Genomic DNA, 17,451 nt, shown 5'->3' on the forward strand with positions numbered 1-17,451 from the left:
ATTTACCTAATAAATAATGTTAAACTTGATTATCCGATATACAGTAGAGTAAACGGAAAAGGTAGTATAAGATGGAAACAGTAAATTAAAGCACAAATACATTAAAGCTCAGTAAAGCATTAATTTGGGTTAGCCGCTATTAGCCTCAGCTAACAGATTAGCTTCACTTAGCTGTTTTTAGCTTGCATTAGTCAATCTTTCTTTAAATAGAACAACATTGTTCAACTTGGATACTTACCGAATAAACTCTCTTATGATGTGAGCATGTAATCAAATGATCAAAATTAAGTCAGAGGAAAAGTGTGATTTTTTTTTTTTTTTTTTTTTTTTTTTAAATGGCCTGTATTTGTATAGCGCTTTCTAGTCCCTAAGGACCCCAAAGCGCTTTACATATCCAGTCATTCACCCATTCACACACACATTCACACACTGGTGATGGCAAGCTACGTTGTAGCCACAGCCACCCTGGGGCGCACTGACAGAGGCGAGGCTGCCGGACACTGGCGCCACCGGGCCCTCTGACCAGGACACTTTATGTTAGGTATAATGTTAACTTAAAACTAGCTTCTGTTGTTATTTAGCTGGCTGGTTCTTATCTGTCCAGACACACTACTCAATTTATATTTATTCAATTCAATTTAATTTTTGAATTAAATTCAGTTTTATTTATATAGTTCCAAATCACACCAACAGTTAGTTGCTTCAATAGTCTTTGTACTGTAATGTAAAGACCCAAAAAGGAAAAACAGAAAACCCCCCAAAATAACAACAATCAGATGACCCATATGAACAAGCATTTTGGGGACAGTGGGAAAGAAAAAACTGCCTTTTAACAGGAACAAACCTTTTGCAGAACCAGGCCATCTGTTGCGACCAGTTAGTGGTGAGGGGAAAAAGACAGGACATAGTTATGAGTACAATATTTCTTTTTTCCCTGTTAAAGAATAAAAAATAAATAAATAAAGAAGCTCTTCTCATTTAAAACTTCTAGAGCGTGCAAAAAAAAATGTGTAAGACCAAGTGTTTCAGGCGGTCTGTAGCCTGAGCTTTTGGCATGTAAAGAAAAGGATAGTAGGTCCACTTTAAATCAAAGGATCACATGAAGCAAATGTTTTTTTACACTCATCCAAAGTCAGATTATGTGTTTAAAGCAGTGTCTGCTGGAGGAAAGTAAATGAAAGCCACTCAGTCACTGATGGGCTGGAGACAGAAACAGAGCCACTTTGTCTTCAATAATCTCAGCGCAATATGCCTCGCATCTCATCTCCCGAGGGCATCATTTCCCTTTATGGCTCACACTCCTAAATGGCTGAATTATGTCACCAAAGATCAATGCAAAATTTCACCACACCCTAGCGTCTGAAGACAAGTTGGCTTTCCAGACCTTAATCTTAAAATTATAGGCCTTTGGAGCCTGTCTGGCATACTATATAAGACCTATGAGCACAGCATTAGAAGTAAATCTCTCTTTGCCCACTAGATGTATAAGAATGTTATGATTTAGGAATATAAAGTGACATAAATCTTAACTTGATCTACATAGAATTTCAGCCACGTTTATCTTAGGCCAATCAGACAACAGCAATATTTCCTTTCACCTACAAGCAACCATGATGGGAAATTCTCAGATCACACTGAACCTCTGTCTCCATCTGCTGGTTAAACAAAAAACCCATCCACTCCTCAGAAGAATATATTTCTTTAATACATTTCTCAATTCACCAGTCATATTACAGCCGACATGATTACTTCTTATATTATCAAAAAAAAATCACTGAAAAAAATGCAGTATCATAAATATATGACAGTCTCATATATATATTTTTTGTACATATTCATTTCAAAGGTCCCTTAGTTTAAAAATAAGTGTACATCCCACCTAAAAATTTGATAGAAATCTGCTAAATTCAGCGCTGTTTTTTTTCTGTAAGTATTTGAAACAGAATGGCTTCTGTCTTTAAAGGGAAGCAACTATAAAGTGAAGATTGCCTTGAGCTCATTTTATTGCTAGAAAGATATCCTGATTCATCAAACAACGATTGAAGAAGATCTGTTATATCTTATTTAATTGAACATATGTTCAGTTAAATAAGATATAAAAAGACCCTATTAGCAAAAGCAGAAGCATAGCACACGGACATTTTACACACACAAAAAACATACTGATTATTTCAAAGGTACAAATGTGAAAATGTGGAGTGTGGCTTTCACACTGACGGTATGAATCTGAATTACAGTCAAAGACAAACAGTTCAGGTCAGGAAACAAGTGAAAAGATCAACAGGAAGACTTTAAAAGCATTCTCTTGTGCTTATTCTGCTCCTCATGGGGGAGCACGTGTTTTTAAACACCTCCCTCCCTGATTTGTTCACCATCTCCCCTCTATTTACACGTCAATCCATCCCATTAATGTTCGTCTTTATATCGGTCTCAGTGCCAGTCTTCATCGTCGTCATCCTCCCCCTCTGACGAGTCCTCTTGGCTGCTGGCCTCAGCCTGCTCTGACGCTCCATTCCCATTACCTCCCCGCAGCGTCTCTGCAGTAGACGCAGCTGCTGCCGCCGCCGCCGCCGCCGCAGCCGCCGCAGCCTTCCTGGCTCGAGCTTGAGCTGCTGCCTGCTCCTCCTCCTCCTTCTGACGCAGCGCTGCGGCCTTCTTCTCCTGCTCGGCGTGACTCTTCATGTGAGCGCTTCGACTCTTCACTTTATAAAACACTCTGCAAGGGAGGAAAAGGGTGCAGCGTTATGCTTGACAGGAGCTGTTTGGAATAAAGCAGCGCTATTGAAAAAAATCACGGAATTCACAGAAACATCTAAACATAATGTGCCCCACATAGAGATCAGCACACTGAGGTGAACCAAAAATCACCAGCATTATTTGGACTCTTATAACGGATAAGCAAACATTCATAACACAATGCTAAAAGGTCAGGAATTAACGCCAATCTCTGTGACGGTTTTTGCCGTACCTGTTGCATTTCTTGCACGGAAAAATCTGCTCAGGTTCCTGCAAGGGCTTCGGTGGCACCCGGGGCTTCTTTGCAGCAGGCTCAGCCCGAGATCTGGGATGTGCTGGAGACTGATGAGCCTCTTTATGAACAGTATCTGGCTCTTTGAGCACCAGCACTGTTCCTGCCTGAAGAGGCAGAAACATAAGATTGAGTTTTAGCACAGTTTGGACCAATGGTTCATAAAATTGTGATTGAAAAAAATTTTTTTTTTTTTTTTAATATATAGTTGTTTCCGTTATTTTAAACAAATATATTAACTGATAAGGATGTGTATCAAAGAACTATGAAATGAAATCCTTACATAGTCATGAACCTGTAGTGACTGAGCGACCCTCGCCTGCTGGTTTCTCTCATTGATCTGCTCTAAAGACATATTCTTCTTGTCATCCTCATCCGCTTCACCTTGAGTCATCTTCGGCTGCTGTGAACTCTGTAAGGAATCCCACCAGGGAAATTAGGCAGACTATGACCCAGAATCTTAAACATTACTTCAAGACAATAAGATCCTTGTTCCTTCATTAAAGGGGACCCGTTATTTATTTATTTTTTTACCCTAGTCTTACTTCTTAATATTGTCAAAAAAAAAAGGGGGGAAACAAACAAACAAAAAAACAGCAGTTTTCCTTAATAAAGTCGCACAGAGCTGTTGATAGTTTTGCAGCCTCCACTCCCTGTTACGCTTGGCTCAGCTTTTCAAGATTTACTCAAAATGCTTTCTTAGTTGCCAGATCCCCCCCCCTCCCTAAAAAAAGAAAGCACATTAACAGTGGATACACAAAATGTATTACTCTATTCAAGGAACCCAGATGAGGGGCAGCCAATCAGAAGTAAAGTGGGTATCCCGTTTCAAACTAACAGGCTCTATATATGGGGAAGGATAGGATTAGATTAAAAATTGGATCTAGACATCTTTATATAGAGTAATAATCATATATAAATATGATTATTACTCTACATTTTTAGACCATCTAATGTGCAACACTCCTTTTCTCACAACCACCAACTCATCGTTATTTAGTCCAGTGATCTTAACATTGTGTGTGGACAGAGCACATCCTTACTTTGGTACTTTTGTAAATAACTGCTGTCAACCAGAGAATAGGTCCAGGGGGTGCTTTGAGGGTCACACAAATGCATGTATCAGAAATGCTGAAGAAAACCACTGGCTGAAGGGTGTGTTTCTTTTTGCTGCCGTGTATTTAAAATAACAGCAAAAAGACGTGGCACACAGCAAGTCATTTTTCTTTCTCCATGTGCAGACATCTGTACTCACAACCACTGAAACCCTTCCTTTAAAACACTAAAGTTCCATTTTATTAGTTGAAAAATGTTGTTCACTTTTAAATGATCCTAAATGTATTCAAACAGACAAATATAACATGGAAGACACATTCAACCATGCACAGTGAAACGCACATGAGATATTGCAAATACTATGTATACTCTCCCTGTATAGGGTCATGGTAAAAAGCACACCAATCAGTTCAAAGGTTTTATGTATAAGGACATAATCTAAAGCACACCTATTGTACTTAAGTAATACTAGGTAAATACAACCTCAGGTGAGCAACAGTAACTTATTACAAAGTGTCATTATTTATTTAACAACAATTTTGCCAAAATTAAGAAGCAGTGTTTGAAAAGCTGAGTGCATCCCATAATTCAAGAGCTTATTTAACCACCTTTAGAAGCAATAACGTGAAGTAAGTGTTTTCTGTGACTTAATCAGTCTCTCACATCATTGTGGAGGAGTTTTGTCCCACCCTTCTTTACAGTGTTCAGTTCACTGTAGTTTGCAGGCATTTGTTTATGCACAGCTCTCCAAGGTCCTGCCAAAGCATTTCAGTCAGGTTGATGTCTGGATTTTAATTGGACAATTGTAACAAATATTAATGATGTTGTAGATTTACTGCTGGGTTTGGGGTCATTCTCCTGTTGTATGACTCTAAGCTTAAGCTGTTGGACAAATGGCCTCATATGGTTGAGTCTGACTGCAAAACCAAGCCCAAATCCTCACTCCTCCACCACCGTGCCTGACAGTTAGTTAGTATCAGGCGTTTGTGCTCTAATGTGTGTTTGTACGTGAGGATTTTGAGCAGATGTGGTGCTGTTAATTATGGCCATAAGGCTGTTGTAGAGGCCTTGGTTTCATGCCACGCTGAAGCCATTTATTGCACGTCTTCCACCTGCTGTCTTACCCAGCTTTCCCGTTTCCTCTCCACTCTCCTATCTCAATAAAGCTTAACAAAATCAATCAAATGCATTTGATTAGCAGCACCGTGCTGCCATGTAGCCTCTTGATTCCTACGGAAGCACTAAGGCTGTAATTTTTCACACAGTGCTTCTGCAAACAATAAACTAAGGACCAGATTACTTGTATTATGTCCTGATATGTAAGACCTTAGAATTCAGGATGTGCTTTTTATTACCATGACTGCATACTGACTCTTTAATATAACTGTCAGATTTAACTGCACTTACCTTGACGTCCACGACTGCCTCTGCGTGTTTTTCCACAGGTGAATCAGGAGGGCCGAACATTAAAATCCCATTGCGACCAACCTTCACCTGCTTCTTGTATGTGTAGTAGAACTCCACACACTGAGCCACGGTCTTAGTCCGCACCTTTAAAACAGTCAGAAGAGCGTGCACATGTAAAGCTGTATTGAATAATAAGAATACGTAAGATAATCCTTGATAAGTCACTCTGTCTCAGCTTATTTTACCGCTTTTTTTAAACCCACATTTCCTATAAAAGTAGTCATTTCCTGTCGCAAAGAGGATGTGAATTTTTCAGTCTGAATGACTTTTGCACTTTTTGAACCTTTTTTAAAGATGCGGCTCGTCTTTGTGTTGAGAGGTGAGCGTCCTCTTCCTGTTTACTCATTTTCCATTACATCTAAATCTGGCATCATGCAGCAAAGACCGAAAGTCTTAACTATTATTGTCTTGTTTGATTAAAGCAATTACGTGAATGCCTCGAGGAGTGCACAAAGGATTTATTGATGCTACACAGAATGCATTTAATCGTATGCAACTGTTTGTTTGGTTGCTTCCCCCCCCCATTGATTCACAGTTGCTCTTGCTGCAGGGTCAAATTAACGAGCATACCAGTTTCTGCACCAGAAAGAAGTCCTTCCTGTAGGCAGAGATCCCCTTATTGAAAAACCGCTTCTCCTCTGCTGTCCAGCTGTCAGAGCCTGAGCGGAAAACAAATGCAGTAAAATTAGGTGAGTGAGCAAGAGTATAAATTACAGAGAAAGAGAGAGAAAGGCAAAGAGAAAGCAGGTGACAGCTGATTGAAGCAATTAGCATAAAAAGCTTTTTTGTTGTTGTTGTTGTTACCTGAGTAGTGATAATCTATCAATTGATGGCCTTTGGGGAAAATTGGATCCTGATGCATCAAACGTCCCAGTGTTTCCTTAAAAGTTGACATCACCGTGAGCAAAGGCATGTCCCTCATTTGAAAGCTATGAAGCACTTACAAGTAGAAGTGTAAATAATGTAATATCTGTAAGTCACTTTACTCACAAGGAAATCTCCTCCACATTCATGAAAACAGTGCAAAGCCAGCTCCTGATTGGTTCCTCCTCCTCTCAAAACACTCGAACATGCCATGTTCATCAAATCCTCCACTAGAACGTGAGGAGTGTTGATGGTGACAAAAAGCTCAAAGTATGAATAAAAAGCGAGGTCGGTGGGTCACGTGTTATGGTGGACACTTACTGGTCTCTTGGTCACCATGTTTGAAGGCGGCGTCATCAACAGGAACCCAAACCAAGTCCGCTTTGTGCTGGTCGGACTGGGAAGAAGCTTCATCTTGCAAATCAGGAATTTCTGCCTGGTACTTTTGCCCAATGTTGATCCGTCTGAATGCCAACACAGAGAGCTGAGTTATGAAGCCGTCAGTTAGAACAATAGTAGGTTGTTCGGATGTTTAAGTGCTACTCACGGTTCGAGGCTCACAGGTGTAGCCTCGGCGTTCAAGGTGAAGAGAGGCGGCGTAACGTCTGAACTCGCTGGAAGAGGCCAATGAAAAAGCTCTTGCTCGTTAAGTAATTCATTCAAATAAGGAACTCACATATATCACCGCAAAAGAACTGAAGCAACCGAGACTTACTGGAGCGCAGAAGGCTCCGAGCTGCAGACTTGGGCGTGGGCGGGGGCGGCAGGATTTGGTTGGTTACAGCTATGTTAGTGAGGAAGGTGGAGAAGTAGAGTCCGGAGCCCTCCCGCACAGGAGACAGGATGGGTGGTGGCGTGTATGGGGGAAGGGTAAGAGGGTTGTCCATCAGGCGCACGGGAGAACGGAGGTTGCTCTGAAAGGAAGTGATGCTGGAGTAGACGGATGGTGCGATGAAGGTGGCTGGTTTGGGGGGAGGGATGATGAGAGGTTCGGGACGAGGCCTGCGCTTCAATTTAGCTTTTCCGTCCTCATCAAGTCCTGTATCGCTTTCCTCATCCTGGGTGGAAGAAGCAGAGTTAACACAAACCTATATTTTTTATAACAATCATAAGCTGGTTTCACGGCTGACTGATCAAATTCTAGCATCTAACCATGAAATGAAATGAGGGAACAAGATAAATACAAATGTCAGGAATAAATTCTCCCTGCTATCCTCCACCTTCCTCCTGTATTAACCTTTATTGCTCCTGGATCAGACACAACCGGCCATTAAGCTGACTGAACGTTCTCACGTGGTTTATCGTAACGCAATTTAAGTTTCTGTGTGAAAAGAAACCAAACCACAGGAAAAAGCCACACACAGACAAACTCATCAGCTGATTTGAACCAGACTAAATGAAGTACGGATGTGAAAATGCCCCCGACCTAAAGGTGTGATTGCAGCCGAGCGAGTCGTGAATATGAATGACACGTCTGCTTTTTAACCAGCATCAAGAACTCCATCACAAGTTTATCCTCATTCTATGTTCTCTGGGGTCAATGCAGGGGTTATTCATAGACAAATTAGAATTTATTTTTTCATTGACACAAATCCTGGTTTTGATAAAGATACAAAAAGTTTTTCCAGAGGTAACATTCTGTGCAGACCCTTCAGCCTCCTAGTAGATGTATCTGGTAAGTGGACTGATTCTTATATAGTGCTTTTCTACTCTCCCGGAGTGATCTATGGTATAAATTTGAACATTTTTCAAAAAAGCTGACGTTTGACCTTGAGGTCAAGGTCACCAGGATTCGCCCGCCCAGTGGGGTGACGACAATACCTCATCAGCTGGGGTGTAAAAAGGGCTTTACACAACAAGCCAGGTTAGAAAGGTGTTTTTAAAGTTCACCGATTTATTATTAAATCTCAGGTCCAGATCGTTAACTGTATTAAAACATCCTTTTGGACTAAACCGTTTCTGATATTCAAATTATGCTAGTGTTTTGAGACTTATGTGATAAAGTTTTGTACCTCTATGTCCAACATTTGAGGACCTTGTTGGATATTAAAGGAACAGTCCCACACAGAAAAACTGAACATTTTTCAGGCCTGTAGTGCCATTTCTCTGTTGGTGTCAAATGCCCAGCTTTGGAGGCATCACCTGTGCAGTCAGCTGGCATCTGCCTTGATTTTATGGCTTTGCAAAAAATAAATAAAACTCAGCTGCAACTCCAGAAATCCCAGTGTCCAGTTTCTCCAGTAAACGGAAAAACAGAATCAGAGCTGGCACAAGCTAAAATCCTCTAGGAAGAAGTACTAGGACCACATTAAGGAAAAGTAGATTCTTATTTATTTCATTTTAAATTTGGAGATTAAAATTGTCGTTTTAAGTCATACAACTCCCACGGCTGCTTTACTCTCTACAAAATGCCGGGTGTAGATGAGTAATTGAAACGACAACTTTAATCTCTGCATTTTGAATTTTTTTTCAAAATGAACACTGACATTTATGTTGTGGCTCTAATACTCCTACCAAATACTATCATTGATGTTTACTTCTCATCCCACTGTCACAACCACGAGCTTCTCGTCAAAGCCATGTGTGCGCCCTTTCTTCTGCGGAGCAATATATTTGGCAGATGCAGGTTTTTTTGGTTTGTTTTTAATAGAAATTGTATTGTTTTCTGGGACGGGGGAACAGTGGTCCACACAGCAAGAAGGGCCTGGGTTCAATCCCAGCGGCCGGCTGTGTAGAGTCAGCATGATCGCCGGCTTCCTCCCACAGTCCAAAGACATGCGTGCTAGCTTAATTTGCGATTCTAAACCGGCCCTGTGACAGATTCATGACCTGTCTGGGTTATGTGGTTATGAAAATGTATGAATAAAGTCACTGAAAAAGACACTGAAGCTGAATTTTTCGAATGTATTTTTGGCACGTTTAGCACTAAACTGTGGTGTTGCTTTACAGTAAGAATAAGCAGACCTCTCTACACCAAACCTACTCCACCAGATAAAAATATCTAAGCTCGATTCGGGGTTTGTCTTCTCCCTACATTGATTTTTTTTTTTTTTTTTTTTTTTTTTTTTTTTTGCATTACACACAAAATAAATTTAATCATCTGGCCCAGTGAGGAGTGCACTTCCTGAATCTGACTTCACTGTGAACCTACAGTCTGTAATGATGTTCATGTGGTTCAGGATTTTGGAATTAATGAGTCACATCATCTAATTCAGTCCATAAATTGTGGGTTGGTCCAAGTTTCAGTTGCACATCTCTGTTACTCCTCAGCAGATGTCTGAAAGACTCAAAGTCTCAATGTTTAACCACTGCGAGGTCTGAGGCGACCCATGAGAAGTTGAACTTTGAGGTTGTTTGTGTAACTGGGTGGGATGACATTGTCTTTGCTAACGATACTGCTCAAACTTGCATTTTAAAGGGGGGTATCAAGGTAGTTATGCAATGTGGTCTAAGCCTGAATAAACATCTGCAAACACAACATCTGTAAATGTTTCATCATGGTATGCAAAAAAGGAAAAAAAGTCCCTTTAAAGTGACTGAAAGGAAAACAATTCAAATCTCTCGTCCTCGGGGAACTAACCTGAGCAAAACTCTCAGTCATGGTGCTTCTCAGCGATCGCCGACGAGCCACAATGACAGAAGGTTTGCGATCGGATGGTGCAGCAGGCCGCTCGCCCTGACCGGGCCGCCCCTGAGCCCAGCCACCCTGAGGATCTGTTTGACCTCTGTGCACTGGCACAGACACTGGGATGACCAGGGGCACCATTGTGGCTTGCCTGCTTGAAGCACCTTCTTCCTGTTGAGGCACAATAAGGAAAGAGGCAGGAAGATTAGAAAAGGCAGAAGAGAGTTGGGGAAGTAGCAAGAAAATAAAGGAAAAGGGATTGAGATATAAAAAGAGGAAGAAGTCCAAGTGGTCATATGAGCTTCTTTTGCATTCGGCTTCAATTTAAACAAAAAGAATCAGAATTATTCTTTCTGAACAGAAATATCTATTTTGTAAAATTTGAATCACTAAAAAGTCCCCAAGATACAAGAGACATACATTTCTTACATTCACCAGCCACTTTATTAGGTACAGCTGCTTTAACTGCTCATCAGTACAAATATCCAATCAGTTAATCACATGGCAGCAACCTGGTGCATTTAGGCAAATAGACACGGTTAAGATGATCCGCTGAAGTGCAAATCAACCACTTGGAAGAAATGTGATTTAAGTGACTTTAAATGTGGCATTGTTGGTGCCAGATGAGCTTGTCTGAGTATTTCAGAAACTGCTGATCTACTGGGATTTTCCCACACAAGCATCTCTGGGGTTTACAGAGAATGATCAGAAAAAGAGAAAATATCCTGCGAGCAGCAGTTCTCTGGGAGAAATGCCTCGTCGATGCCAAAGATCAGAGGAGAATGCCCAGACTACTTTGAGCTGTTAAGAAGGAAAGAGTATCTTCAATAATAACAATCAAGGTACGCAGAAGAGCATCTCTTAACTCCCAACACGAGCTACAGCAGCAGAAGACCACACTGGGTGCCACTCCTGTCAGCTAAGAACAGGAAACGGAGGCAACAACTCAAACAGGCTCAACAAAATTGCACAACAGATGAAAAATGTTGCCCGGTCTGATGAGTCTCAGTTTCTGCTCCAACATCCAGGTGGTAGGTCAGAATTTAGTGTAAACAACAGAATAGCGCACCACGTCACAGAGCTCATCATCTCAAACTGTTCTCGAACATCACAGTGAGCTCAGTGCACTCAAATGGCCTTCACAGCCAGCAGATCTCAATCTGGCTGAGCACTTTTGGGATGTGGCAGAACAGGAGACTCATGCTATGGACGTGCAGCCGATAAATCTGGAGTGTTATGTCATGACATCAATATGCATCAAAATCTCTGAGGAATGTTTCCAGTACCTTGCTTTAAGTTATGCATGCACTAGCAAATCTAGTTGTACCTAATAAAGTGTCCAGTGAACATAGAAAGCACAAAAAAAATGCAAATAAAGTTCAAAAATATATTATTTGAATAAAAAGCAGCAACGACAACAACAACATGATACTGTCATGTCAATCTGGACAAATTTCTCTGAGACAACTTGTTTAATCGATGCCACAGAGAATAGAAAGAATAGAGGGAAACATGTACCCAATAAAGTGGCAGGTGAGTTTACATTTAAGAGTTAAAAGCACCTAAATGATAAAGAAGTAACTTATTATCTTCCTCTAAATTAATTCCTCAACTAATAAACCCATATCAGCTTGAAACGCCATAATTAAGAGATCAATTAAAAATTAAAATTTAAAATAAATAAACACCACAGAGCAGAAACATTAAAGTCTCTATCAAAACATGTGCATTATACCTGTAAAAAAATACATATATATATATATATATATATATATAAAATTTCATCATAGGGCTTTACAAGCACATACTTTTACAGGCTTTCGGAGAAGTCCACATGCCTGCCTGGTATTTCTGCTCATTCTAACTCAAAGAAAAACTGAGAAAAACTAGCGAAGTGAGTAATCCTGGCTTCTAGTGGTGGGGGTTAAAGCGTGAATCAGTTTTGTGATTCATAATTTAGGCAAAGTTAAGAACAAAAGTAAAGACACTCGAGTCTCGTCTCCTGACCTAGAAAGAAAGTACAGTTTAACTAACCACAACGCAACAGCTCTGGGTTGTGAATAGCCACCTTAAACCTGTTTGGCGTGTAGTGGGGAGAAAAGGAGTGTAGCTATACAGGTTGACAGTGCTGCCCCTCCCTAGCTCTGCTGAATGACTGGGAAAAGGCCTGAGGAATGTGGAGGTGTGCAGACATGCAGCTGCTCCAACGTGCACGCGGTGCAAGAAAGCCTCCGATAAGCTTGTAACCCCCTGAGGGAAGAGGACTACCTGTCCGCTTGCTCGCGTTAAAATGGACTCAAACTGAGTTTTACTCATTTCTGCGACTTGTGTTTATGTAAAAAAAAAAAAAAAAAAAAAAACTGCAAAAGAAACCTTAAAGAAGCAGGCCCCAGTGGGTGTGCCACGCTTAAAGTAAATATTATATATCCTGAATAAAACGGCCGAGGGTATCATCTTTCATACAGCAGTAAAATGAGGAGAGCAGATCAAAAAGGCGAACCTTCAGCGAACGGCAGACATTCAGGTTTCGCCAGATACGTTGTCTGCAGTACTGATGTGCAACTTGTTAAAACAGCCCGCAATGGCTGAGGCTCAACAGCTGCACGAGTCGAGTAAACAAGCCCAAGAAAAGGATTTTGTAAACCATAGGGAAGTTCTGCATAGAAACAGAGTCCTTCCTCTTTGTACAGCTGCTTGCCAACTTTGCCAGATGAGAAAATCTGCTCTCACTTGCACAAATTAGCTGCCTGCCCCGTTCCCTCTCAAGCAACCTGAGCCTAAAGAGAGTATTTTATTTCTTTTTTTAAATCATATTACTCTCATAAATTATTGTTAAACTCCCTACAGCAGCAGTGTAATGAGCGATTTCTCTTTTACCTTTACAATTTTTGCAGGCAGGGACTCCATCTCTGACGCCTTCTGTGCCAGGGTTTCCAAGTTGATCTCCTTGGATGCCCTCCTTCTCCTACGGATGACCCCTCCTGTTGTCACTTGGCTTTCCCCTGCTTTTGCAGCCTGCGCACCCACTACTCCGTTTTGGGGCGGTGGAGGCTCTTTGGCTTGAGACCAGATGTTTGTGGAAGGGGGACCCAGTGGCGACTGCCCCTCCCTGGAAAGGCGACGCGAGCGCCGAGGAGCAGCCGCGTTTGCGGGCTCTGTGGGATTTGTGCCGGCCTTTTCAGGGCACTGATCAGGAACGGCTGACGCGTCACAGCTTTGAGCCTCTGCTTCCTGCTGCGGCTCTGCCGACTGAACATCTTCTTTGGACCCGGTTTCAGATGGAGGTGGCTCAGCAGGCTGATAAGCGACGAAGTTTTGGGTCTGCTGCTGTTTTGGTTGCACCAGTGGCTGTGTCGTGTCTTGCTGTGGCACATTTTGCTGCTGTAACTGTTGCTGTTGTTGCTGCTGCTGTTGCTGTTGTTGCATTTGCTGGATTTGTTGCTGTCTCTCCTGGAGCTGCTGCTGATGATACTGTTGCTGCATTTGTTGCTGCAGGTGTTGGATTTGATGCTGCTGGATTTGGTGCTGCTGTTGCTGCAAATGTTGCTGTTGTTGCTGCTGCTGCTGCTGCAGCTGAATCTGATGCTGTTGATGCAACTGCTGTTGCTGCTGCTGTTGTTGTTGGTGATGATGGTGATGATGAATTTGTTGCTGCTGCTGTTGTTGTTGTTGCTGCTGCTGCTGCTGCTGCATCTGGTGTAGAAGCTGCTGCTGAGTTTTGGGCTGCTCGCTGTAGGGCAGGTTCGGAATTGCCTTGTTTGCCGGAAAAACCGAGTAATAGCCAGATGAGAACTGTTGCTTGCTGGGTCTGAATGTTGCCTGGAAGGGCTGCAGCATGGACCCCTGCAAACCATGAGGTGGCACATGTGACTGGCCTTGGAGCTCCACGCCTTTGTGGCCGTGTTGATAGGCTTGCAGCTGAGCCTGGTGCATTGCCGCTGCTGCAGCATGCTGTTCCCACTCGATCCCCCTGCCTTGAGCTGGAGCCTGGGTGGCATCTCTATAAACCTCCACAGGTCCGGACAGCTGATTTTCCCCTCCCATCGGCAGAGCTACACCTTCGTGGACTCCCTTGTGGAACGTCATCTGATTCCTGACGGTCACTCCGCTCATGTAGGGGCCAAAATTCTGCCCCCAGGTTGACACAGGAACTTCCTGGGACCAGCCAGGGGCCTGTAAGGAGTCCTGGTGCATCCATTTTACTGGAGCACCCTGTTGATAGTGCGGTAAACTCTGGGGCCCTTTCTCTTGATTATAAACACCAGAGCTGCTGGCAGAGTCACTGTGGCTTGACTCTAAAGCTGGCGGTCCCATACCATAATAAACCTCCCCTGGGTGCTGCACAGCCTCTTTCATGGCTGCAGCACGGTGCTTACCACTCTTGTCAGTATTTACTTGAGCAGGAAGACTCATAGTAATAGAGCTTTCAGTCCCGATCTGTGAGCGTGCAAAAGCAAGTTGGTGCCTCTGTAGTGCGCTTTCACTGCTTGTGGTGAAGAAATTCTTTAACTGTGTATACAGAGGTATCTGGGAGGAAATATAAATCCCAAAGGAAAGCACAGGGTGGAGAACACGCAGTCCTCCTTCAAGAATCAAATCTGAGGCTCGCTGTCCATCCTCTTTAGATGTGCAAGACCTTATGATAGAAAGAAGAAGTCAGACACTTTTGTTTTCTTAGAAGACACCAAGTTTTCACTCGACTCTCAGTCGTCTTTGGCAATGAGGAAATTGAGGCCTACACCAGCAGATAGCCCAGTTAGAGTAAAGTGAAAATATACAGGACTGCACGCAGATTGAGCAGAGAGAAAGAGTGCGCGCAGAGAGGGCATTACAAGTTTCGAAGGGACAGACAGACCTCAACACGGAGGCGCTTACACTGTAGCTGCCATTTGGCACAACAAGAAATACAGGAAACGAAGGGGCTCGTGCAACCACCCGAGCGATAGCCAGTGATGTTTGTGTGAGAGGAGAAAAAAAGAGCAATAAGGAAGCGTCTGAGGAGCGCAGAGCTCTTGGGCAATACAGCAGATTAAAAAGCATTACTTACACACCGTGTGATCACCTTATCAATGGTGCAAAGAGTCGCCCGTGTCCAACTCCACGGAGTCACTTTGGTTTCGATCAACTGCGCGCAGCTCCATGAAGGGATCGTGCGCAGCAAATGTCATAACTCTTGACAACTTTCCCTCGAGTTTCACAGCGCGCAATATGGCGAGCAGGCGAGCGAGCAGCCCCGCGGAAATACGCTCCAAAGTCCGGCCAGGGCCCGGGGCAGGCTCAGTAACGCTGTAGTTACAATGTTGCACACTGTATCCGCAAAACCGTGCACTTCCAGGAAAACATGTCCACAACTTTCCCCCCCTCCACCTCCTCCTCCTCTCCTGCACGCAACGTAAGTAAACCCACACGCGAGACGCTGTACGTGCAGCGGCCCGCTCGGGCACTTCCTCAGATCAGTGCGCTTTCGCTGAGAGGAAAGCTCCGAGTGTTTAAAGCCGCCGTTTCGGTTTGTCCGAGGTGCGCGGAAAAAGAAAAAAAGGCTGCGAAACTGCGCAAAACACGCAGAAAGTTGTGCACCTCGAAACGCACCGCCTCACCCCAAAACAGCTCAAGTCACATCCTGTTATCCAATCCGATTGTTTGGCCACTCCCATCGCCGTATCCGTGTGCGTTTGTTTCTCAGTGGCGGCTTCCCCGGAAATCGGAGACTCGGCTCGTCACACGGACGCAGTTTGTTGTTGGTTAAAATCAGGCCTCCAACCGGGTTTGCGTTTGGATAATTCATCTGGTTCAACAAACCTCAGCTCTTCTATTATATTTTATTTATCGTTTTATTCATTAACGCGATCTTATTACACGTTATTTAAAGCCCAACTACTCACTTTTATCATTTCATCCATGTTTATGTTTTTAACGAGAAACCTATTTTAAGCAGCTTCTCTGTTTCCTGCCAGAGACGAATACGTTTCCCGTCATCTGCATCTGTCCACAGTGTTATTTACAGCAGGCACCACACTGATTACCTGGGGTGCATGCGCAAACCATGTTGCCTCATTTTTCACATGTAGAAGACCCACCTACACCCACCAGCCACTTTGGTGGTACACCTGCTCAGCTACATTTTGGCATGCAAACATTGTCAACATGACCTACTGAATTTAAACAGAGCATCCGAATGGTGAAATAAAAGTCAATGACAGATAGTTTTCATCTTCTCTGTTTAAATGGGTTGTTTAATGGGCTGTACTTAATATTATTATTAGTCACCCAGTCGCGTACACATTTATGCAAGGTCTTAAGCCTTAAGTTCTTCCTCAAATTCCCACAGACTCACTCATATTACAAGGGATGCATCGGGAGAGTTCAGTCTCTTGTCCAAGGATACTTCGACATAGAGACTGGGTAAGCCAGAGACTGAACTACCAACCTTCTAGCTAGTATGTGAAATGACTTTTCATTCAAAGGAAATATGGGACTCCAGATAAACCACTGATAACAATAAGGATAACCTTATATTATATTCAAGATTTTAATGTGTATTTATTTATTTTTCTCGCTCTTACTCCAGAAAGCATCCACGCTTTCTGGAGTAAGAGCCAGAAAATCAGGAATCATTTCGGACTTGCACAGACCAAAGACACGCTTACTTGGTTAACCAGTGATTCTATATTGCGTGTAGGTGTGAAGCTGAGAGTGTGTCTCTGTTGGTTAAATAAAATAAATGAAATATAAATACAGAGCCCCAAACCTCCTCTGGAATTAACATCAAGACAAAAGCTGTGCACTAGGAGCCTTGTGGCAGGGTTTTCCACAACTGAGCAGCTTCTGAAGGTGCAATGTGTAAGTGACCCAGTGCTTTTGCCCATATAGTTTATGTGGAACAGGCTCTGAGGCTTTGGCTCAAACATTTTGTTCTTCACCGGCTTGTTTTTGTTAAAACAAACTTGAGGAGCGACAGGTGGCTCTGATTGAAAATCTAAAGCCACTGCGTGCTCATACAGTAGTCGACTTGCAGTAAATGTTTTCCTGCTTCTCTGTATTTAATAGTAACATTATTTAAATATTGACATCATCCTGACTTTAGACTCACAAGTAAAACAGAACTCATTAATAAAAATGTTTGCTAAGGTCAGAAATCCAAGTCAAGTATACTTAGAGTTGTTTTTTATTTTTAGAGGGGCTGCCCCTGCTAGAAATTCCAAATAATGATGACAACTTTTGTAAACAGTTGCTGACCTCATGCAACACACTTTATTTATCTTAGTTTTTGATACGTATTGCATTTAAACACATAAATGAGAACACATCATGATTTCATGAAACAGATTTGTGTCTATTTTGCATGTGTTTCAAACACACATGCCTCTATTTGTAGCACACATGTATAGTCAACTTTTGCATGTTCAGCTCT

At 42.6% G+C, this 17,451-nt stretch overlaps 1 protein-coding gene across 3 annotated transcripts; it reads right to left on the minus strand.

Annotated features, from left to right (window-relative positions):
* Positions 1-1,683: 1,683 nt before the first annotated feature.
* mideasa (mitotic deacetylase associated SANT domain protein a) lies at positions 1,684-15,677 on the minus strand. 3 transcript variants are annotated; one of them, XM_031744691.2, is made up of 13 exons: positions 15,103-15,677; positions 12,918-14,676; positions 9,996-10,211; positions 7,131-7,473; positions 6,963-7,029; positions 6,737-6,879; positions 6,542-6,645; positions 6,356-6,431; positions 6,122-6,210; positions 5,492-5,635; positions 3,312-3,440; positions 2,969-3,135; positions 1,684-2,716 (listed from the first exon to the last, which is right to left on the minus strand). In XM_031744691.2, the coding sequence occupies exons 2-13, from the start codon at positions 14,451-14,453 to the stop codon at positions 2,431-2,433; spliced, it is 3,300 nt and encodes a 1,099-aa protein (XP_031600551.2). In that variant the 5' UTR covers positions 14,454-14,676; positions 15,103-15,677; the 3' UTR covers positions 1,684-2,430. The 3 variants fall into 3 exon arrangements, with proteins under 3 accessions (XP_031600551.2, XP_031600550.2, XP_031600549.2); XM_031744690.2 differs by having other exon boundaries at positions 15,092-15,677; XM_031744689.2 differs by having other exon boundaries at positions 15,088-15,677.
* Between the last annotated feature and the right edge of the window lie 1,774 nt (positions 15,678-17,451).

Source organism: Oreochromis aureus, linkage group 15 (genome assembly GCF_013358895.1).
Source record: "Oreochromis aureus strain Israel breed Guangdong linkage group 15, ZZ_aureus, whole genome shotgun sequence".
NCBI classification, from domain to species: Eukaryota; Metazoa; Chordata; class Actinopteri; order Cichliformes; family Cichlidae; genus Oreochromis; species Oreochromis aureus.